The sequence below is a fragment of the Bos javanicus genome, chromosome 17 (assembly GCF_032452875.1).
Source record: "Bos javanicus breed banteng chromosome 17, ARS-OSU_banteng_1.0, whole genome shotgun sequence".
Taxonomy (NCBI): domain Eukaryota; kingdom Metazoa; phylum Chordata; class Mammalia; order Artiodactyla; family Bovidae; genus Bos; species Bos javanicus.
In genome coordinates, this window is record NC_083884.1 from 29,507,118 (window position 1) to 29,527,124 (window position 20,007).

The 20,007-nt window shown below is 39.3% G+C and overlaps 1 protein-coding gene across 2 annotated transcripts in view; it reads left to right on the forward strand.

Moving 5' to 3' along the window:
• The window catches only part of SCLT1 (sodium channel and clathrin linker 1), a 225,907-nt gene extending 206,262 nt beyond the window's left edge, over positions 1–19,645 (forward strand). The window contains exons 19-21 of one of the 2 annotated variants that reach the window (XM_061384197.1): positions 12,553–12,631; positions 15,729–15,824; positions 19,131–19,645. In XM_061384197.1, coding sequence (XP_061240181.1) covers positions 12,553–12,631; positions 15,729–15,824; positions 19,131–19,193 — 238 coding nt within the window. In that variant the 3' untranslated portion in view covers positions 19,194–19,645. Of the gene's footprint in view, positions 1–6,396; positions 6,523–12,552; positions 12,632–15,728; positions 15,825–19,130 lie in introns of those variants that run through there. The other variant, XM_061384198.1, reaches the window with a different exon arrangement.
• The last annotated feature ends 362 nt before the right edge of the window (positions 19,646–20,007 follow it).

Genomic DNA, 20,007 nt, shown 5'->3' on the forward strand with positions numbered 1-20,007 from the left:
CTGAAGTATATTCAGAGTAGAAATGTTCTCTTTCAGCATGAGTTCAGATGTCTATTTCTATGACAGAGACAAACTGAAAAAGGCTAATTATTGTTATAAAACAGCTTCTAATGTTGACCTTTTTGAAATAATCTGTATTTCCAGCTGTCTACTGAACATTTCAATAGGTACCTCACACTCAGTATTTTCAGTATTGTGAACTAATTTCACCTAGCCCAGGTCCGGTATTTTATTTCATCCCATATTTTTCCGTGTGTGGTACTGTCTACCCACTTGCTCAGCAGAACTCTGGGTGTCAACCCCTTCTTTTCCTCACACCCCTAATTATCAAGTGTTGTTCATGCTGCCTCCTAAGTAACTCTTGAATCCGTCCATTTCCCTCCAACAGTCGAGGCTATCAACATTGCTCACCTAGATTACTGCTAAAAGCCCCTAATTTACTACAGTCATGTTACTTACTATTTTTCCTGCTGTAATCAGCAAGATTCTCTGATTTTTTCATGTCACTTCTCTCCTTAAAATACTTCAGTGCCTCCCCAGTGGACTGATAATTAAGTCTCCACTTCCCATCAAAACATGTAACACCCTTGCGTTTCCTTATATTACCTTATACATATAAAATCCAAGCTGTATTTCTCCGTTCCCAGCTTCTTCCTCTCCCACCCCCACCCCCATATCCTAGTAACAGTCTGTCCCATTCACACTGAGCTTCCTTTCAGATTTCTAAATTTATTATCCCTTCTTATTTCCTGGCCTTCACACATGGATTTGATTGTAACACTCTTCGTTACCCTGCTTTTGTCCATCTAACTTCTATTTATCTTTCATATATCAGCTGAAAAACCTACTTCCTCTGAGAGACAGCTCTAATCCCCTAATCCTCCATATGTGTTCCCATAGCACTGTGAACTTTTTGTAGCATTTACTACCTATAGCATAAACCTCATAGCTCCTCACAGTTTCTGGTTGTTCCTAAGCTTCTCTGTGGCGGGAACTGGATCTTGTTCTTCCTCATCTCCATAGCACCTAGCAAAGACACTCACTTCAGTATTTATTGAACAAGTAGACTTTATAGTTCTGTCAATCTTATCCTAAGATCAGCATTTAAAATTAAATGTTATGAGGAAAATTCACACAGTTCTTTGAAACTTTGAGTTCATTCTTCAAATAAAATAAGCTTTCTGTGGATGATTTCTGTAAATCAAATTCTGTAGCACAGTGGTTTTTGTAGCAGTAGTCTCCTCACTTTATCACACCACTTGATGGCTACTTTAAATGTAATCACTGAATTATGTAATTAGTTGTGATATGAGAGCAAGTAAGTGGCGAAAACTTTGAAAAAGTGAGATGTAGGATATTAGAAGTGTTCTGATTGAATGGACTAGTTAACTGATTCTGTGGAATTAACTAAAATTTACCAGGGCTAAAAATCACCTTCTGTGTGCCAGGCACTGTTCTAAGCTTTGTGGATGTACTTTCTCTTTTAGGACTTTCATTCCAGGATAGGGAGAGAAATAATAAGAAGGTGAACTAACAAGTAAACAAAATGATTCTTTGTATTTTAAATTGCATGAAGAAAACAAATGTAATGGTGTGATAGATGATAATTCAGACAGGTTGGGAGCTACAAGGGCTGGACTGTTTCTTAAAAAGTAGTCCAAAAAGGTGATATTTAAGCTGAGGCTCAAATGATAGAAAGAAATCAACTATATGAAAAAGCCAAGGCAATATTCCAGGCAGATGGTAATTAGAAGAATAGTAAGTACAAAGGTGCAGTGTTCAGGAACAGCCCCGTGTTCAATATAGTGAGTGAGGGGAGAGAGTGCTGTCAAGGTGAGGAACTAGGCAAGGATCAGACCTTGCGATCTTGTAGGCTATAATAAGTCAGCTGCTTGTACTTAGTTTAAGCAAGGTATTTAAGTAGGACTATTTTAAGTTAAAGTCCAAAGTGTAGCAGTAGGAAATCATTGGAGAATTTTAGTCATTTCTAGGTCTTGAAAAGGCCTCTTTAGCAATTATGTGGAAAATAAACTACATAAGGGGCAAAGAGAGTCAGGGAAACCAGATATTAGGTTGTGACAGTATTCCAGGTAATAGATGACAGTGGCTTAGTACAGAACATGGTGGGTGGAGATGGAGAGAAATGGGCAGTTAGGGAATATTTTAAGGAGGCATAGGGTAAACCTTCTGGCTCAGCTGGTAAAGAATCCACCTGCAATCCAGGAGACCTGGGTTTGATCCCTGGGTTGGGAAGATCCCCTGGAGAAGGGAAAGACTACCCACTCCAGTATTCTGGCCTGGAGAATTCCATGCACTGTATAGTCCATGAGGTTGCAAAGAGTCGGACATGACTGAGCAACTTTCACAGGGTAAACCTTACAAAAGTCAAACATAAGGGGTGAGAAAATGGAGGGAATCAAAGACGATGCTGAAGCTTTAACCTGAGCATCTGGGTAGACAGTGATGATGTCCTTCGAGGGAGGGAGGAAGCTTGGGAAGGTACAGGTAAGAAGTGGTTGCCATTTTGGACAGGTTGCTTTGAGGTGCTCACTCGTATTCCTCTAGGCTCGTGTTGTTGTTCAGTTACTCAGTTGTGTCTGGCTCTTAGCAACCACGTGGAATGTAGCACGCCAGGCTTCCCTGTCCATCACCAACTCCCGGCGCTTGCCAAACTCATGTCCATTGAGTCGATGATGCCATCCAACCATCTCATCCTGTGTTGTCCACTTCTCCTCCTGCCTTCAGTCTTTCCCAGCATCAGGGTCTTTTCCAGTGAATCAGCCAAAGTATTAGAGCTTCAGCTTCAGCATCAGTCCTTCCAAAATGTCAGGGTTAATTTCCTTTAGGATTGACTGATTAGATCTCCTTGCTGTCCAAGGGATTCTCGAAGAGTCTTCTCCAACACCAGTTTGAAAGCATCAGTTCTTCAGCACTCAGCCTTCTATATGGTCCAATTCGGACATAGGTGCATGACTACCAGAAAGACCATAGCTTTGACTATACAGACTTTTGTCGGCAAAGCAACATCTCTGCTTTTTAACATGCTGTCTAGGTTGGTCATAACTTTTCTTCCAATGAACAACTAATTTCATGGCTGTAGTCACCATCCTCAGTGATTTTGGAGCCCAAGAAAATAAAGTCTCTCACTGTTTCCATTTTGTCCTCATTTGTTTGCCATGAAGTGATGGGACCAGATGCCGTGATCTTGGTTTTTTGAATGTTGAGTTTTAAGCCAGCTCTTTCACTCTCCTCTTTCACCCTCATCAAGAGGCTCCTTAGTTCCTCTTCACTTTCTCCCATAAGGGTGGTGGTATCTGCATATCTGAGGTTATTGATATTTCTCTCAGCAATCTTGATTCTAGCTTGAGCTTCATCCAGCCCAGCATTTCACATGATGTAGTCTGCATGTAAGTTAAATAAGCAAGGTGACAATATACAGTCTTGACATATTCCTTTCCCAATTTTGAACCAATCCATTTTTCCATGTTTGTTTCTCACCGTTGCTTTTTGACCTGCAGACAGGTTTCTGAGGAGGCAGGTCAAGTGGTCTGGTATTCCCATCTCTTTAAGAATTTTCCACAGTTTGTTGTGATCCACACAATCAAAGGCTTTAGCATAGTCAGTGACGCAGAAGTAGATGTTTTTGAAACTGTGCATTCAGATGGAGTTTATCTTCCCTTTTCTCCTTGGCCTTTCGCTTCTCTTCTTTTCTCAGCCGTTTGTAAGGCCGCCTCAGACAACCATTTTACCTTTTTGCATTTCTGTTTCTTGGGGATGGTTTTGGTCACTGCCTCCTGTACAGTGTTACAAAGCTCCATCCATAGTTCTCTCAGGCACTCTCTTTACCAGATCTAATCCCCTGAATCTATTTGTCACTTCCCCTGTATAATCATAAGGGAGTCGATTTAGGTCATGCCTTACTGGCCTAGTGTTTTTCATTACTTTCTTCAATTTAAGTCTGAGTTTTGCGAGAAGACGCTCCTAATATGAGCCACGGTCAGCTCCTGGTTTTGTTTTTGCTGATTCTGTAGAGCTTCTCCTAGTTCGGCTGCAAAGAATATAATCAATTAATTTCAGTATTGACTATCTGGTGATGTCCATGTGTAGAGTCATTACTTGTGTTGTTGGAAGAGGGTGTTTGCTATGACTAGTGTGTTCTCTTGGCAAAACTCTGTTAGCCTTTGCCCTGCTTCATTTTGTATCCCAAGGCCAAACTTGCCTGTTACTCCAGGTATCTCTTGACTTCCTACTTTTGCATTCTAGGCCCCTCTAATGAAAAGGACATCTTTTTTTGGTGTTAGTTCTAGAAGGTCTTATAGGTTTTCATAGAACCATGCAACTTCAGCTTCTTCAGCAACTTCAGTGGTTGGGGCATAGACTTGGATTACTATGATACTGAATGGTTTGCCTTGGAAATGAACCAAGATCATTGTGTAGTTTTGGAGATTGCACCCAAGTACTGTATTTTGGACTCTTGTTGACCATGAGGGCTTCTGCATTTCTTCTTAGGGATTCTTGCCCACAGTAGTAGATATAATGGTCATCTGAATTAAATTTGCCCATTCCAGTCCATTTTAGTTCACCGATTCCTAAAATGTGGATGTGCACCCTTGCCATCTCTTGTTTGACCACTTCCAGTTTACCTTGATTCATGGACCTAACATTCCAGGTTCCTATGCAATATTGTTCTTTATTTTCACCACCAGACACATCCACAACTGGGAGTCATTTCTGCTTTGGCCCAGCCTCTTCTTTCCTTCGAGAGCTATTTCTCCACTCCTCTCCAGTAGCATATTGGACTGGGTCATGGCCTAAATGAAATCACTTAGGAGGATCTAAGTGCAGATTGGGAAAGAAGGAACCTGGACTATGACCTTATATTGCTAAAGCTGGCCTGCAAACCTGTGGTGTTTTTAGTTAACTAAATGAGATTTGAACCTGTTTTCATATTTAGGTCTTTTGAGGTCACAGTTTTTGTGGTTACCATTTTGCTGCATGCTCAGGATTAAATTTTTTTCACTTTGCCTATAGATCTTGATATTATGCCACAGACATACTTTAATAATACCTCTCTTAAATGATTGGGCTTAAGGTAAGAGGCAATGTGATTTAGTTGAGAGAACATTTTGATAAAAAGATTGAGTATGAAACTCATTTTTTCTTTAAGTCACTGCCTGACCTTAGGAACATTAATTTTCTGAGTCTTAATTTCTTTATCTATAAGATGAGAATAACTACTACTTGGCAACATTGAAGTTACAATAGAAGTGAAAGTCACTCGGTCATGTCCGACCCCATGGACTATACAGTGCATGGAATTCTCCAGACCAGAATACTGGAATGGGTAGCCTTTCCCTTCTCCAGGGGATCTTCCCAACCCAGGGATCGAACCCAGGTCTCCCGCATTGCAGGCAGATTCTTTACCAGTTGAGCCACAAGGGAAGCCCAAAGTTATAATAAGGTACAATATTAATTGTATCAGGTGTAGTGGAAAACCCTCCTGGCTGATGTCCACTTAATCATGGGCATCATCAACCACTGAAGTTTCTGTATAAAGCATGCTGACTAATGCCCAAGGCACTCTGTGTGCTCTTGTCTAATCCACTTAGATACTCTAGTGTTGTCTGACACTGTCGGTATCGGTGTGATTGTTCCCAAACCAGGTTATATGCCAGTTTCAGAACTACATAATAAATTAAACCAGTGATATGTGAGTAGAAAGGAAAAGTTGTTGTTTCTTTTTAAATGGAATTGTATACTTTGGAGAATATGCTATTGAATTAAGTCTAGATAAGCAACTGTAAAATAGGGTGAATACTGTAAAAATCTAGACTAATTCTGTATTTGGATTGTTTGCCAAGTGCCTTTAAATTCTTGTACCACCATAATGAAACCAAAAGTGGAAATAATTAGATGATATCATTATGGATGTGGCTTGTGTAAGAAAGATATTCAACATTAGAACACTCCAATCAGTCTGCTCGTACTCTAAAAGGAAAAAATTTCTTTCAGAATTTTGTATATTCCAGGCAAAAAACTCAGCCAAAATCCTTATCCTTCCTTAGTGCTCAGACCTCTTAAAAATCAGAGGAAGACTCTGGATCTTCTTCCTAGACGGGATAAATGTGAAGATCTGGGGTACAGTTCAGGGTGTTTGTGAACCTACCCAAAGCCTCTCCATGGGCCGGAGGAAGGGCCCTGGCCTTGGTGCTTACTCCTTACCCACTTCTGTCTCCAGTTGAGGAACCGGATGACTTCCCAGTGTTGATTCTAATATTTTCTTAGTAGATGCAGCATTCATTTCTTTGTTTATAAATCATTTTGTGAAATTTTCTCTGCACAGAATGTAGTAAATTAGTTACCTTTTACAACTAGTTTTTCAATTATGATTTGTAGGCGTGACTAGGACTTTCTCTCGCGTGCACATGAATTGATATCTGTGAGCTGAAAATTGTTTAGGACACCAGTGGACTACGCAGCTCCCACTAGGGTTGTAAAGAACGCCTGTTTCTTCTGTAGCTACAGGAGATCGGTAGGAGGTACTTTTACCTTAAACCTTATAACGTGTTATATACTATGCTAGAAATTATAGAGAACTTGGGTACAGTTTCATTTAAATTTTGTATCTAGTATAAAGTGATCTTTAGCTGCCATGATGTCACACAGAAACTGGAAATGCCATCTATCTCTGTACCTCCTGGCCGGCTGCGCTTAAGTCGTCCCTGATAGATATGGACATTTCTGTTTTTAAAGATTTCCAGTGAAGAGATTATATAGCTTTACTTGGCAAGTGTTTGAAGTGTAATACCACCGTGAAACTTTCTGGAAAGTTTTATTTTATGTATATCCTAAATCACTAATGATGTAGGGAATTCTCAATTATGTTCCCTAATGAAGAGACATTTTCTCATAGATAATACAGAGTCAGATCATCCTCCTGGGTCTTTCCTTTATCCCTGCAGTGAAATATCCTGACAGAGAAATAAGGAGTTGCAAAGTACTGACAGGCAGGCTCTAGGAAGGTCTCAAGGGACAGAGCTAGTGAAATCACTTTTCTCCCCAACCTTTAATACCTTCTAAAATTTCATTCAGGAGTGAAACTTAAAGGAAGTGCTTAACTTAAAAGTTACCTTTTCTTGGGTTCTTCAAGTCCTTTGGAGAAAGTAGCAGACTATAAGTACATTTTTTTTAATCTTTATCTAAAATACGTTTTCTAATTGCTAAGTTCCCTATGAAAATTTAGCCATAAATCTGCAAATATTTATTAAATCCCTATGTGTAAAGTCCTTAGGCATATACAGTAGAAACTAAAAACAATCCCCTTTTTACAGTTTCCATTGTAATTGGGGGCATGCGCGTATGTGTGTACTTGTATACGCATATACACATATATAAACCACCCATTAGAATTACAATAGGCAATTGCTAAATGTCTTCTACATAAAATAAGTATGAACACATTGCTGTGAGAAGAGAACCGTCTGGATTAAAGTGAACCAGGAAGGAGACATGGAAAGAAGTGGAGCAACGGTGGAATCTTAAAGAGTAGGCAGGATTTTCATGGAAAATCCACAAAAGAGGATATAGAAAATGACATGAACATGAGCTTAGAGATGGCACACATGTGTTTTGTTGGCCAGACAGTGAGAACTGAAGTGGAAGGTTCCTATTGAAGAGAAGATTGGAAAGATAAAGTACACAAAGTTTTGGAAGAATCTGAATGTCCATCTCAGAAATTTGGACTGTTTTGTCCAGTAACAGAGAGCCACTGGAAGTTACTGCTCAAGGAAGCAAATTATTGAAGTGGTGCTTTAGAAGGAGAAGTAGCCAGTGGTGGACACATTAGGGGAAAGTACACTGTTAATTGAGCACCACTGTATACACCGATGGGTGCTTTGCATACAGTTTTTCACCTGATACTGAGAACCCAAGCAGTTGGCAACTGCAGTAAATCTAAAAATTAAGTTATAAGAACTTGTTGTGATGGTCACACTGAATAGAAATGAACAAGAGATGCAAGAAATCCTACTGCACAGAAGAATCTGTTTAGGGCCGAACTAGATGTTGCATTCAAGAGAAAGCGAGAAATAGAACCAACTTTACAGTTTTTAACCTAAGCAGTGATGTTGTCAGTATAAGGACTGAGTAGGAAGATGAAAAATAGGTTGTATCTCAGCACTGAGAGAGAAAGTAGATTGGCAGGGTAGTGCAAAAAGTTTGATGTTAGTCATGTTAAATTTGAGTGTAGGACTGAAGCTTTAGGGAAGAAATCAGAAGTAAAAATATAATTTGTCAGGTTTCCAGGTAAGTATCTATGCTCCTTAAAATACCCCGTACACACACAAACATGCTCTTTTATTTAGTCATCTAACCAACATTCAGCAGTTGCCTGCCGTGGTGCACAGTACAGGGGAGAGGCTAAGAGCACAGGCTGGAACCAAAGGGCCTGGTTTTCCAATCCTGACTCTCAGCTGACTAGCTGTGTGACTCCAGGCAAGTTACTTAAATTGATTTGTAAATGCCTCTGCCTCTAAATCGTCTTGTGTGTAAAAATGGGGATCTCACAGGGTTATTATGAAAGCTAGAGAAGTTAGTTTATATAAAGCACTTAGAGTTCAGTTCAGTCGCTCAGTTATGTCCAACTCTTTGCAACCCCGTGGACTGCAGCACGCCAGGCCTCCCTGTCTGTCACCAATTCCTGGAGTTTACTCCAACTCATGTCCATTGAGTCGGTGATGGCATCCAGCCATCTCATTCTGTTATCCCCTTCTCCTCCCACCTTCAGTCTTTCCCAGGATCAGGGTCTTTTCAAATGAGTCAGTTCTTCGCATCAGGTGACCAGAGTACTGGAGTTTCAGCTTCAACATCAGTCCTTCCAATGAATATTCAGGACTGATTTCCTTTAGGATGGACTGCTTGGATCTCCTTGCAGTCCAAGGGACTCTCAAGAGTCTTCTCCAATACCACAGTTCAAAAGCATCAATTCTTCATCACTCAGCTTTCTTTATAATCCAACTCTCACATCCATACATGACTATTGGAAAAACCATAGCCTTGACTAGATGGACCTTTGTTGGCAAAGTAATGACTCTGCTTTTGAATATGCTGTCTAGGTTGGTCATAACTTTTCTTCCAAGGAGTAAACATCTTTTAATTTTGTGGCTGCAGTCACCATCTGCAGTGATTTTTAAGCCCAAAAAAATAAAGTCAGCCCCTGTTTCCATTGTTTTCCCATCTATTTGCCATGAAGTAATGGGACTGGATGCCATGATCTTAGTTTTCTGAATGTTAAGCTTTAAGCCAACGTTTTCACTCTCCCCTTTCACTTTCTTCAAGAGGCTCTTTAGTTCTTCACTTTCTGCCATCAGGGTGGTGTCATCTGCATATCTGAGGTTATTGATATTTCTCCCAGCAATCTTGTGGGAGCTTGTGGATTCCAATCTTGTGGATTCCAGCTTGTGCTTCATCCAGCCCAGCGTTTCTCATGATGTACTCTGCATGTAAGTTAAATAAGCAGGGTGACAGTATACAGCCTTGACGTACTGCTTTCCTGATTTGGAACCAGTCTGTTGTTCCATGTCCGGTTCTAACTATTGCTTCCTATAGGTTTCTCAAGAGGCAGGTCAGGTGGTCTGGTATTCCCATCTCTTTCAGAATTTTCCAGTTTGTTGTGATCCACAAAGTCAAAGGCTTTGGCATAGTCAATAAAGCAGAACTAGATGTTTTTCTGGAACTCTCTTGCTTTTTCAGTGATCCCTCAGATGTTGGCGATTTGATCTCTGATTTCTCTAAGTCACAGATTAAAAAAATTCCTCAACAGTTTCCAGAGAACTAGTATTTTATTTTTATTTGACTAAGCTACTTAAAATTAGTCTCTTTAATATTTGAGATTGAAAAAATAAACTTTAGAAACAGAAAAAAGGTATCTATTGCCTTTTCTAAATCCAGCTTAAACATCTGGAGGTTCAAGGTTCCCATTTTGTTGAAGCCTGGCTTGGAGAATTTTCAGCATTACGTTACTAGTGTGTGAGATGAGTGCAGTTGTGCAGTAGTTTGAATATGCTGTCTAGGTTGGTCATAACTTTTCTTCCAAGGAGTAAACATCTTTTAATTTTGTGGCTGAAAAGTTATGACCAACCTAGACAGCATATTCAAAAGCAGCATATTCAAAATGCCATTCTTTGGCATTGCCTTTCTTTGGCATTGGAATGAAAACGGACCTTTTTAGTTTAGCGTATTTAGAGTAGCGCTGTGCAACGTTGCTTCAGTCATGTCTGACTCTGCGACCTATGGACTGTAGCCTGCCAGGCTCCTCTATCCATTAGATTCTCCAGGCAAGAATACTGGAGTGCGTTGTCATGCCCTCCTACAGGGGACCTTCGCAACCCAGGGATCGAACCCATGTCTGTTATATCTCCTGCATTGGCAGGCGGGTTTTTATCACTAGCACCACCACACAGAGTAAGCACTAGGGGAACGTTTGCTATTATTACGACCATTACCATTATCTCCACTTTCTTGGTGGAGAGCAGTGTTGCTCACTGTCCAGTGAGGGTGACTGCTTGATACACAATAGAATAGACATTTTCACAGATGGAAAAGTAACTTAAAGTTAATAATCTGTTCAAGATGGAGGGGATATATGTGTGTGTATGGCTGATTCATGTTGTTATATGGCAGAAACTAACACAACATCGTAAAGCAGTTGTCCTCCAATTAAAAATAAATGCATTTTTTTTAAGTTAATAATTTGTATCATTGTGATCCTAAATTTTGTGTGAAATTATTACTAATAGTAATTATTAGAAATTATTTCTATTATTCAAATAAATTGTCATGGGTAAGCAAATAGCATAGGTATCAAATCATGCAGTAGGTGTTATCTGAAAAGGTATAGACTGAGTGTTGGCAACTTTATAAATACGATCACTGTATCATCTTCCTCTCCACAGTACTCAGAGGTTATTTCTCCTTAGCACTAGTGTGCATACCTTTTAATTACATTCAGCCCAGAAGGCTGGCCACGTTAGTAATTTTGCTTTTCTTTGTTATGGTGAGGAGTAATAGTAATTTAACCCATGCCTCTTACATCTAACCTGCATTGGCAGGTGGATTCTTTACCACTAGTGCCACCCGGGAAGCCCGTAAGCCACACAAGATACTTTAAGCACAGCAGTTTATCCTACCCTATTGTCATATGTGTGCATGAATGCTCAGTCGTGTCTGACTCTTTGCAACCCCCTGGACTGTAGCCCGCCAGGCTCCTCTCTCTATGGAAATTTCCAGGCAAGAATATTGGAACAGGTTGCCGTTTCCTCCTTCAAGGATCTTCCAGGGATCAAACCAGCGTCTCCTGTGTCTCCTGCCTTGGCAGGTGGACTCTTTCCCACTAGCACCACCTGGTATTGTTACCACCAAAATTAGCTCAGGTGAAACAATTGAATTTGTCTGTCACGCACTCAGTGACCAGTACTCAAGCTCCTCGTTGTCAGTGGCCTGACGTGTACTGATGAAGCCACTGAGTAGGAGTGAGCGTTTCCCATTTATCCGCAAGTTCTGTTATGACACCATCCATGTTGACTACCACCCATAAGGAGTGTTCAGTAGATATTTGTGAAGTTGATTTGTGGACATTTTTTGTTCTATCCTATGTATTTATAACAAATAGCTTGCTGATTTTAACAACTATCCATTCAAATATAGGACACTTACAGGACTTACCAGGTTTTTAGGCTCACTTTGAAAAAAAAATCAAAGCTGATAACTGGAAGTGTTGATCTACTGACTTATTTTAGAAGCAGAAGGTCAGAGGATAAAAACCAGTCCTGAATGAACTATTTAATACTATTTAATACTCAGAGATTAATTTGATCTGTAAAAGTTATTTTAAAGTCTCCATTGTATCTGCTTCTAACCTGGGACTTTTGAGATTATCTTTGGCCAAAGGGAATATAATGCTTATATGTTGAACAGCAACAAAAAAAGATGACACTTATGTGCATAATTCTATCTAATAAAGCATAAAGGATATGAATGCATAAGATAAAGCAAATAACAACCAAAACTAATATTTTAATCCTGAATATACTAAGCTGAAATGGTGTTTGGAGTGATTAACATTACCTTAAATTTCCAAGAATTGAGCCTCTCTAAGAAGTGCTATATATGAACATTAAAAACAACAAATACTGTATGTTTAATATGAATATACTTTTATTTTAATGCCAAATAATATCAGTGATATAAAGGATACTTTGGCACTTTCGAAATATGTGAGCGGAGGTTTGATTTTTTTATTGTGGTAAAATATACCTAATATAAAATGGACAATTTTAACCTTTATTTAAATTGTAAATTTACTGTCTCAATCGATTTTAAGTGAACAGTTCAGTAGTGTTAAGTGTATTCTCGCTGTTGTCCTTGCACACAAGATATTTTTTGTTTAGAACATGAACATGTACCTCACTAATAAAGATTCTATTTTGTTAGGTTTTTGAACAGCTATATTAATGGTTTTCTCTTCTCTTCTTTTTCCTCTCTCTTGATTAATAGGAGTGAGCTGAGTCGACAGAAACTTCATACCCAAGAGCTGCTTTCTCAGCTGGAAATGGCAAATGAAAAGGTAGTTGAGGTAAGATAATGGCCCTCCTGGGAAGCGCACACTATAGAATCTTACCTGAGCCAAGTCCAAATTAATTCTCTACTTGGAAATGACCATGCGGATGTGAGTATTTCTTGCAGAAATCATACATAGCACTAAAAGTCCACACATAATATAATGCGAATAAAAGCTTTGAAAGTCAGTGATTCATCATATTTAAATGACAAAGACAGAGCTCCTATTTCAGTTTCACCATATAGCTTGTGCTGTTTCAGAAGTGTTAGGATCCTCTTTATTTCTGTGCATGTCTAAGATTTTTTTTTTTTTAACCCAGTTCCACTAATTTTGTTTTAATCCATCAGAAAAGACATGTAGGAAATACTTTTGCCTACTGGAATATATGAAAGCATTCCTTTACATTAATGCTTTAGAACTGAAGTTAACAAGGGTTTATTGTCATTTTCGTTGAAGAAAAAGGGTTAAACAATTTCTAAATTATGATTAGAACTTTCTAGAACTCTACTTCTTTATTTGATGTTTTAATTTCTAACATATTTCTTGGAATTTCATTAACAGGCTGTATGGCCCACTAGCTCTCTATGGCCTTCCGTAGGAGCCATAGTGAAGTCATTGCTCTTCAGTCTTATAGCATTATAAACTGACATGAGAAATTTAGAAAACAATTAGACCATAGCCATTAAAATACTCTTTGATGTAGCTCCCCCTTCCAGGAATCTGTCCTAAGGAAATAATTTAAAATATGAAAAAAATTTTAAAGGAAAATATTCAACACAATAATGTTAATTTTTTTGGAAGATCAAAAGCAACTCAAATGATCAGTTAGAAAAAGAACAGTTGCATATATTATGATTTATCTAATCTGGATTCTGCTTTCACCATTATGGTAGCAGCACAGAAATATGTACCTTATATATCATCTGATTGTAACTATTGAAAATGATTATTATAGAGGATGGCAGTTTTTCCTCAGGTTTTCTCTAATGTTAATGATGTGCCTCTTAAATTTAAGGCTACATATTTAAACATCTTGGTAAATTGGAGCAGCTAATAGAGTTCTCTTCATACAATTTAATTTTGCTTTTGGGCACAATAAGAAATAGAATAAGCACATTTTAACAGGATACTGTTATTTCAGTATTTTGTATTACTAGGCATGACATTCACTCTTACCACTTGTATGTTAGGACACAGGAACTATCTAGTTCAAAAAAACTATATAATAATTCTGTGTGTGCACAGACTTTTTTTTTTTTTTTAGGCTAGTAGTTAAGCGTGGAAAAGGCTAATACATCTTTTAATTGATAGATTGCTTGCACTTGTCTGCATTACACCGTGTTGTGACAGACTGACAGTCACGATGCCTGTGTAGTTGCCTGAGGCTGCTCTAACAGAGGAAGAGAGGCTGGGGTGACTCAGTCAGCAGGTACTGGCTGTCTCTCAGTTCTGGAAGCTGGAAGTCCAGACTCAGGAGACAGCAGCTCTGGTTCCTTCCGACTTCCCCGGGAGAGAGTCTGTTCAGGCCTCTCTCCTCACTTCCAGTAGCCTTAGGCACTCCTTGTCTTGCTGATGGTGTCTTCCTATGTTCTTCCCTTTGTACGTGTCAATCTCTATGTCCGAATTTCCCCTTCTTATGAAGACACCAGTCACATTGGTTTAGAACCCACCCTAATGACCTCATCTTAACTTAGTCGTCAACAAAGAACCTACTCCAAGTAAGGTCTCATCCATAGCCGAGGGGAAAAGGGCTTCAACGCAACCCTTAGTAGTGCCTTAATAACTCCATTGACCCTGATACCCTCTGACATGCAGATGTATTGGGAAACTTGGAAAAGATTTCTTCTTTTATTACTGTTGTTTGTTGTTGTTTTAGTCACTAAATTGTGCCTGACCCTCCAGGCTCCTCTGTCCATGGGGTGTTCTAGGCAAGAATACTGGAGTGGGTTGGTATTTTCTTCTCCAGAGGATCTTCCTGACCCGGGGATTAAACCCATGTCTCCTGCATTGCAGGAGAGCCGGTGGCTCAGACGGTAAAGCGTCTGCCTGCAGTGCGGGAGACCCAGGTTTGATTCCTGGGTCGAGAAGATCCCCTGGAGAAGGCAATGGCACCCCATTCCAGCACTCTTGCCTGGAAAATCCCATGGACGGAGGAGCCTGACAGGCTACAGTCCATGGGGTCACCAAGAGTGGGACACGACTGAGCGACTTCACTTTCACTTTCTCCTTCATTGCAGGCAGTTTCTTTACCACTGAGCCACCAGGGAAGCCCCACCTTCTCTTTTTTAAATAATGCTTTCAGCATATAAATCATTTAAGATAAGTCTCAATAGTGCAAATGTTACTTGCTCAGTCGTGTCTGACTCTTTGTGACCCCATTGACTGTAGCCCACCAGGCTCCTCTATCCATAGGATTCTCTAGGCTAAATACTGGAGTGGGTTGCCATTCCCTTCTCCAAGGGATATTCCTGACCCAGGGATCAAACCTGGATCTCCTGCACTGCAGGCAGATTCTTTACTGCTGAGCCACCAGGGAAGCCCTAACTAAGATAAGTCTAATTCTGTAAAAATCAGGATTTCTGGAATGAGTATTTTCTGCTCCTTGACTTTAATAATGTGTGCACGATGTCACCACTTCCCTGGAAGCTCTGCGAGCACAGTGGTTCGAGCGCCCCAGCCAACAGTGTATGCATCACCTGAGAACCTGACAAAAAGCGCAGAGTGTCAGACTGAGCCCGCCCCTCGTGACACTCTGCTTTGAGGCCCAGGTCTGTGCTCTCACACTCACAGGTGACAGCAGAGCAGTTTTCTAGCATCTCATACTGAACGTCCTCGTCTTCAGGTTCACTTTGCTTTGGATTTAATTCACTTCCTTTGGTGGTTTGTGACAGCGGTGGGTGGTGGTGGGGGTGGGGAAGACACCAATTTAGTCATAATGTAAAACCAGCTCTGAACTTTGGCGTTCATAACTTGAAAAATATGAATTTGGAGATATATTGTCATTACATTTTGTAAGTGATAAAATAATGTTCAGATTTTTCATTGATAATTCCATGAAACACCTCCATGCCACGTACAGATTTCTAACTTGTCTTATATTTCCCCTTAATAGAATGAAAAGTTAATTCTAGAGCACCAGGAAAAATCCAACAGACTTCAGAGGCGACTGAGTGAAGCGGAACAGAGAGCTGCTTCGGCCTCCCAGCAGGTAGGAAGCATCCTCATTATGCCTGGATGATGAGAGTCTGAGTAAGTCACAGATTAAAAACATTCCTCAACAGTTTCCAGAAAACTAGCATTTTATTTTTATTTGACTAAGCTACTTAAAATTAGTCTGTTTAATATTTGAGATTGAAAAAGTAAACTTTAGAAACAGAAATAAACATCACCTGAGTCTAGAACTGCACTGTCCAACATGGATAGATGTAGCCACTAGCCGCTGTTTACATTTAAGTCAGCTAAATTGAAATCCTCACACTATCAGATTTCACATGCTCAAAAGCTGCATGAAGCCGTGACTGTCGTATTGGCCAGCATCAAATAGAACAGCTCCACAGTCTTCACAGTGAGCACTGCTCTAGAATTATGTTCTGCCTAAAACTAGGCAGGTATTCACGGAGAGACTTGAAAGTGAATCACATTGCTTTGAATATAGTGTTCCAAATTGCACTAACTGTTTTTATTGCAGTTTTTAAATGGAAAAAAATTACCTAGCTTATAGGTTTAACTTCATTTAATGGACATTTGTATGTGACCATATAAATCTCAAATACCACATAAAAGTTGTCCAATGGGAAATAGAGTAGAAAATGCAGAACATCCATGAAATAATAAGGGGCAGTTACTCATAATGCTCACATATCATATAAATGAAATGGGCCATTTGTTCTAAAGTAGGAGCAAATAGTCTCTCCTGTTAGGAACGAAATGAGAGGAGTTTAGTGATTATAAAGATAGGCTGAAAACAGATAGTTTAGACAGAAACAAACCAAGTGTATTATTATATTTGGTTATAAATGTACTGTTTCGATCAAAATTAACATTATTCTTGGATATTATTAGTCTAATAATTAACATTATTCTTGGATAATTTCATATATAGTAAAGCAATTAACTCTAAATACTCACAGAATTCAGTTTGTGATATTTATAGATTTTTTTGTTAACCTGCTTCTGGTATGAGCATGGTGTGGCTCTCAAAATCCAATCATAACTTGCCCTTCTGTTACCTTTCCTTCTTAAAAGTAATTATAGTTTTATCAGGTACGTTTAATTTCTTATGAAATTATGGACTGATGGATGAGATAATTATTTAAGAATTCATTTATTCATTTAGATTATAAGGTTACAGGAGCCAACATGTTCAGGGCAGTATCTTGAGTGGAGGTATTTTGGTGTCTGGCAAATAACCTTGTACCATTAATTAGCCATGTGACCTTGGGCAGTTTCAACATCTCTAAGCCTCAGTCTGTTCATGTTTAGGATAATAACACCTCCCTGATAGAGTTATTGAAAGATCAAAGGAGTTAACACATATAAAGCTCTTAGCATGGTCATTAAGTGGTAAATAGGTAATTAGATACATAGAAATTAAATTTCTACCTCACAGTCTTTAAAGCTTCAAGTTTATCTTTTTTAAGGACCGTGGTAAAGAAAGTGAAAGTTGCTCAGTCTTGTCCGACTCTTTGCAACCGCATGGACTACACAGTCCATGGCAGGCCAGAATACTGGAGTGGGTAGCTGTTCCCTTCTCCAGGGGATCTTCCCAACCCAGGGATCAAACCCAGGTTTCCTGCATTACAGGCAGATTTTTTTACCAGCTGAGCCACAAGGGAAGCCCTGTGGTAAAGAAAATGCCTACTTAAAATCAGCTCCCTGGAGTTGGATAGTAACAAGAGTCCAGTTACAGAACCTTGATGATATAATCCAGGTGGCATCTACTCCCATCCCCTTCCCAACAGCATTAAACCTCAACAGTCCACAGTATTTCTCCTGTTATTTAAACTCTCCAATGGCAGAGATTCTCCTAATCTCTTTGTGAGCCTTTTTTAAAATGTTTTGTCAGTAACTGCCTTACAGACTTTTCTTTAAATTTTTTGTTCCTGCCATTCTGTTCTCATTTGAAGACAGAAAGTAATCATTGACCATTTTCCCTAAACACAAAGAGGAATTTATTCCCTGGGGTTAGTTTTTTGTTGTTGTTGTTTTCTATTTTAAAAGTATTCAACTCAAACTTTGTTTCTAAGACATATATTCAATTTAAAAAAATTTTTATCTTTGCCTTCTCTGAATCCTTTCTAACTTTCCCATATTCTTCCAGAAATTGGGAACTGCTATTAGAAATACTATCCTGCTAAGGGCTTGATATTCAGTAAAGTAAAGGGGTTAAAAGATTATTGTTGTCTCTCTCATGCTGTCTTTACTCAGGCCGACTAGCATCTCCTCATTGGCTCAGCACAGACCCTGCGCTGTAGTCATTGAGTCATGCTTGGAACGTGCTATTGTGATCAGCGTTTTCTGTAGGGCCTTCCTCCATCTTGGGACAATGGTATAGATGGTTAGATATTCTGAGTGCATCACTCTAAGCTACTGAATGCCGCGTGGTGTTCTTTTCACTGTATGGGATTTTTTAAAACCAGTGTGGTGACACAAAACCTAGAAACGATGAAAATAAATTAATGTGACTATGTAAGATTTCAGATTTCTGCGTAAAAAAGTAACGTCAGTGACAAACTGAGAAAAATAGTTGCAGTGTGTAATGAAAGGCTCCCGTTCTAAGCAGAGTGGCTAATCAACAGCAACCGAAAAGAAGGGCTGCAGTGGAGCAGAGCGCACAGAAGATAAAAGACAGATGGAATAAAGTGGACTTCAGTAGGGGGAAAGGAGAGCTGTGTATAGTACTTTATCATTCTTCAAAAAAAGTGAAGCAGTAATGTGCACATATTCTCATGTAGGATACTTGAAGAAGTTTGTTTAGAGGCTGGGAGTGGTGGTTGTATCTGGGAAGAGGGATGTGGAATGAAGGCGGGAGATGGGAAGGCTTCCTTTACGCTGTATGCTCTTTTATACTGTTAGATATTTTTCACCTTGTGTCTTTGTCATGAGTTCCAACTTAATATTTAAGGATTATTTCCTCAGTAGACTCACTGTGACCTGTCGTCATCTTTTTATTGTCAGCCCTGCACTGTGCTGGCTTGCACTTAGTTTGTGTTCTAGTCTCTTTCCTGGTTAACGTTTATCTAGGTGCCTTTCACCCATCCGTTAAATATGTTTTGGAATTGTAAGTATATCACTGAGCTGTGGAAAGTCATATTTTACACACACATCTCTAGTGTAATCATTTTAAAGTCTCAAGAGTAAAAGAGAAGTGAACACAAAAAGTGGCCTCTTACAAGACGCCTTACAATAAAGTTGTTTTCAGTAACTGTAAGTTGTGATGCGTTACACTTTGTACTAGTCTAAGATCTTCCATAGAAAAAGTTACCTACTTACTGATTGTTCATTTCAATTGCAGCTCAGTGCGATGACAGTGCAGAGAAGAAGAGCAGCCTCCATGATGAATCTGGAAAATATTTAAAACTATTCAGCGTTCACTCACAGAACCCTAGAGTTGGGGAAGTGGTTGACCAGAAGTGTATTAAAATGGTAAAACCTGCGTAGAGGGTCATTTTGCACATGCATTTTCCATTCTGTCTGGAGGGTTCTTGGAAAACAGAAGAGTGACAGCTTCCTGTAAGTAAAAGATAATCCGATATTGAGCTTCAGTGGAGAATAAAGCCCGCTGGGAAGAACGCACTGCCTTCATCAACGTGTCTATTTTTTAATTCCTCCTTTTTCCCTTGGAAAAGAATCATAATTTTCAAACTATGCTAATCATGAGAAAGAGTTTTTTTAAAAATGCAAGAATTTTAGTATTTCAGGCTTCAGGATTTGAGAATTTCACATCTGTTACTCATAATTCATTTTTAAAGTTCCCAAGTCTCCATTTTATTATGAACTCACATGTAATAAATCATGTACTTCCTAAAATGATGCTCTCATGTATTTTAATGTATAATTGCAGTGGTTCATTTTTACCTTGTGTGATTTTCAGTATTTATCAAATATTGATATTTAAGAATTTGGGAAGGTTCCCATTTGTCTGGGGTTTTGGATTTTGAGGTGTTCTTCTTTTGTTGTGTTTTCGCTATTATTCAAAGCAGTATGGATCAAAGGGAATCCTGAGTTCTGAGACTGCGTGGTGCTGACCTGTTGCCATCCTGTTGATTTTCATAGACCCATTGTAGTCACTCACTCTCTGCTGCTAGTTGAACGTGGCGCTCCCTGCTTTCTATGATCGGCTTAGGTGGGTTTGCACCTGGACAGAAAGTTAGGAGACCATTGCGGTAGTC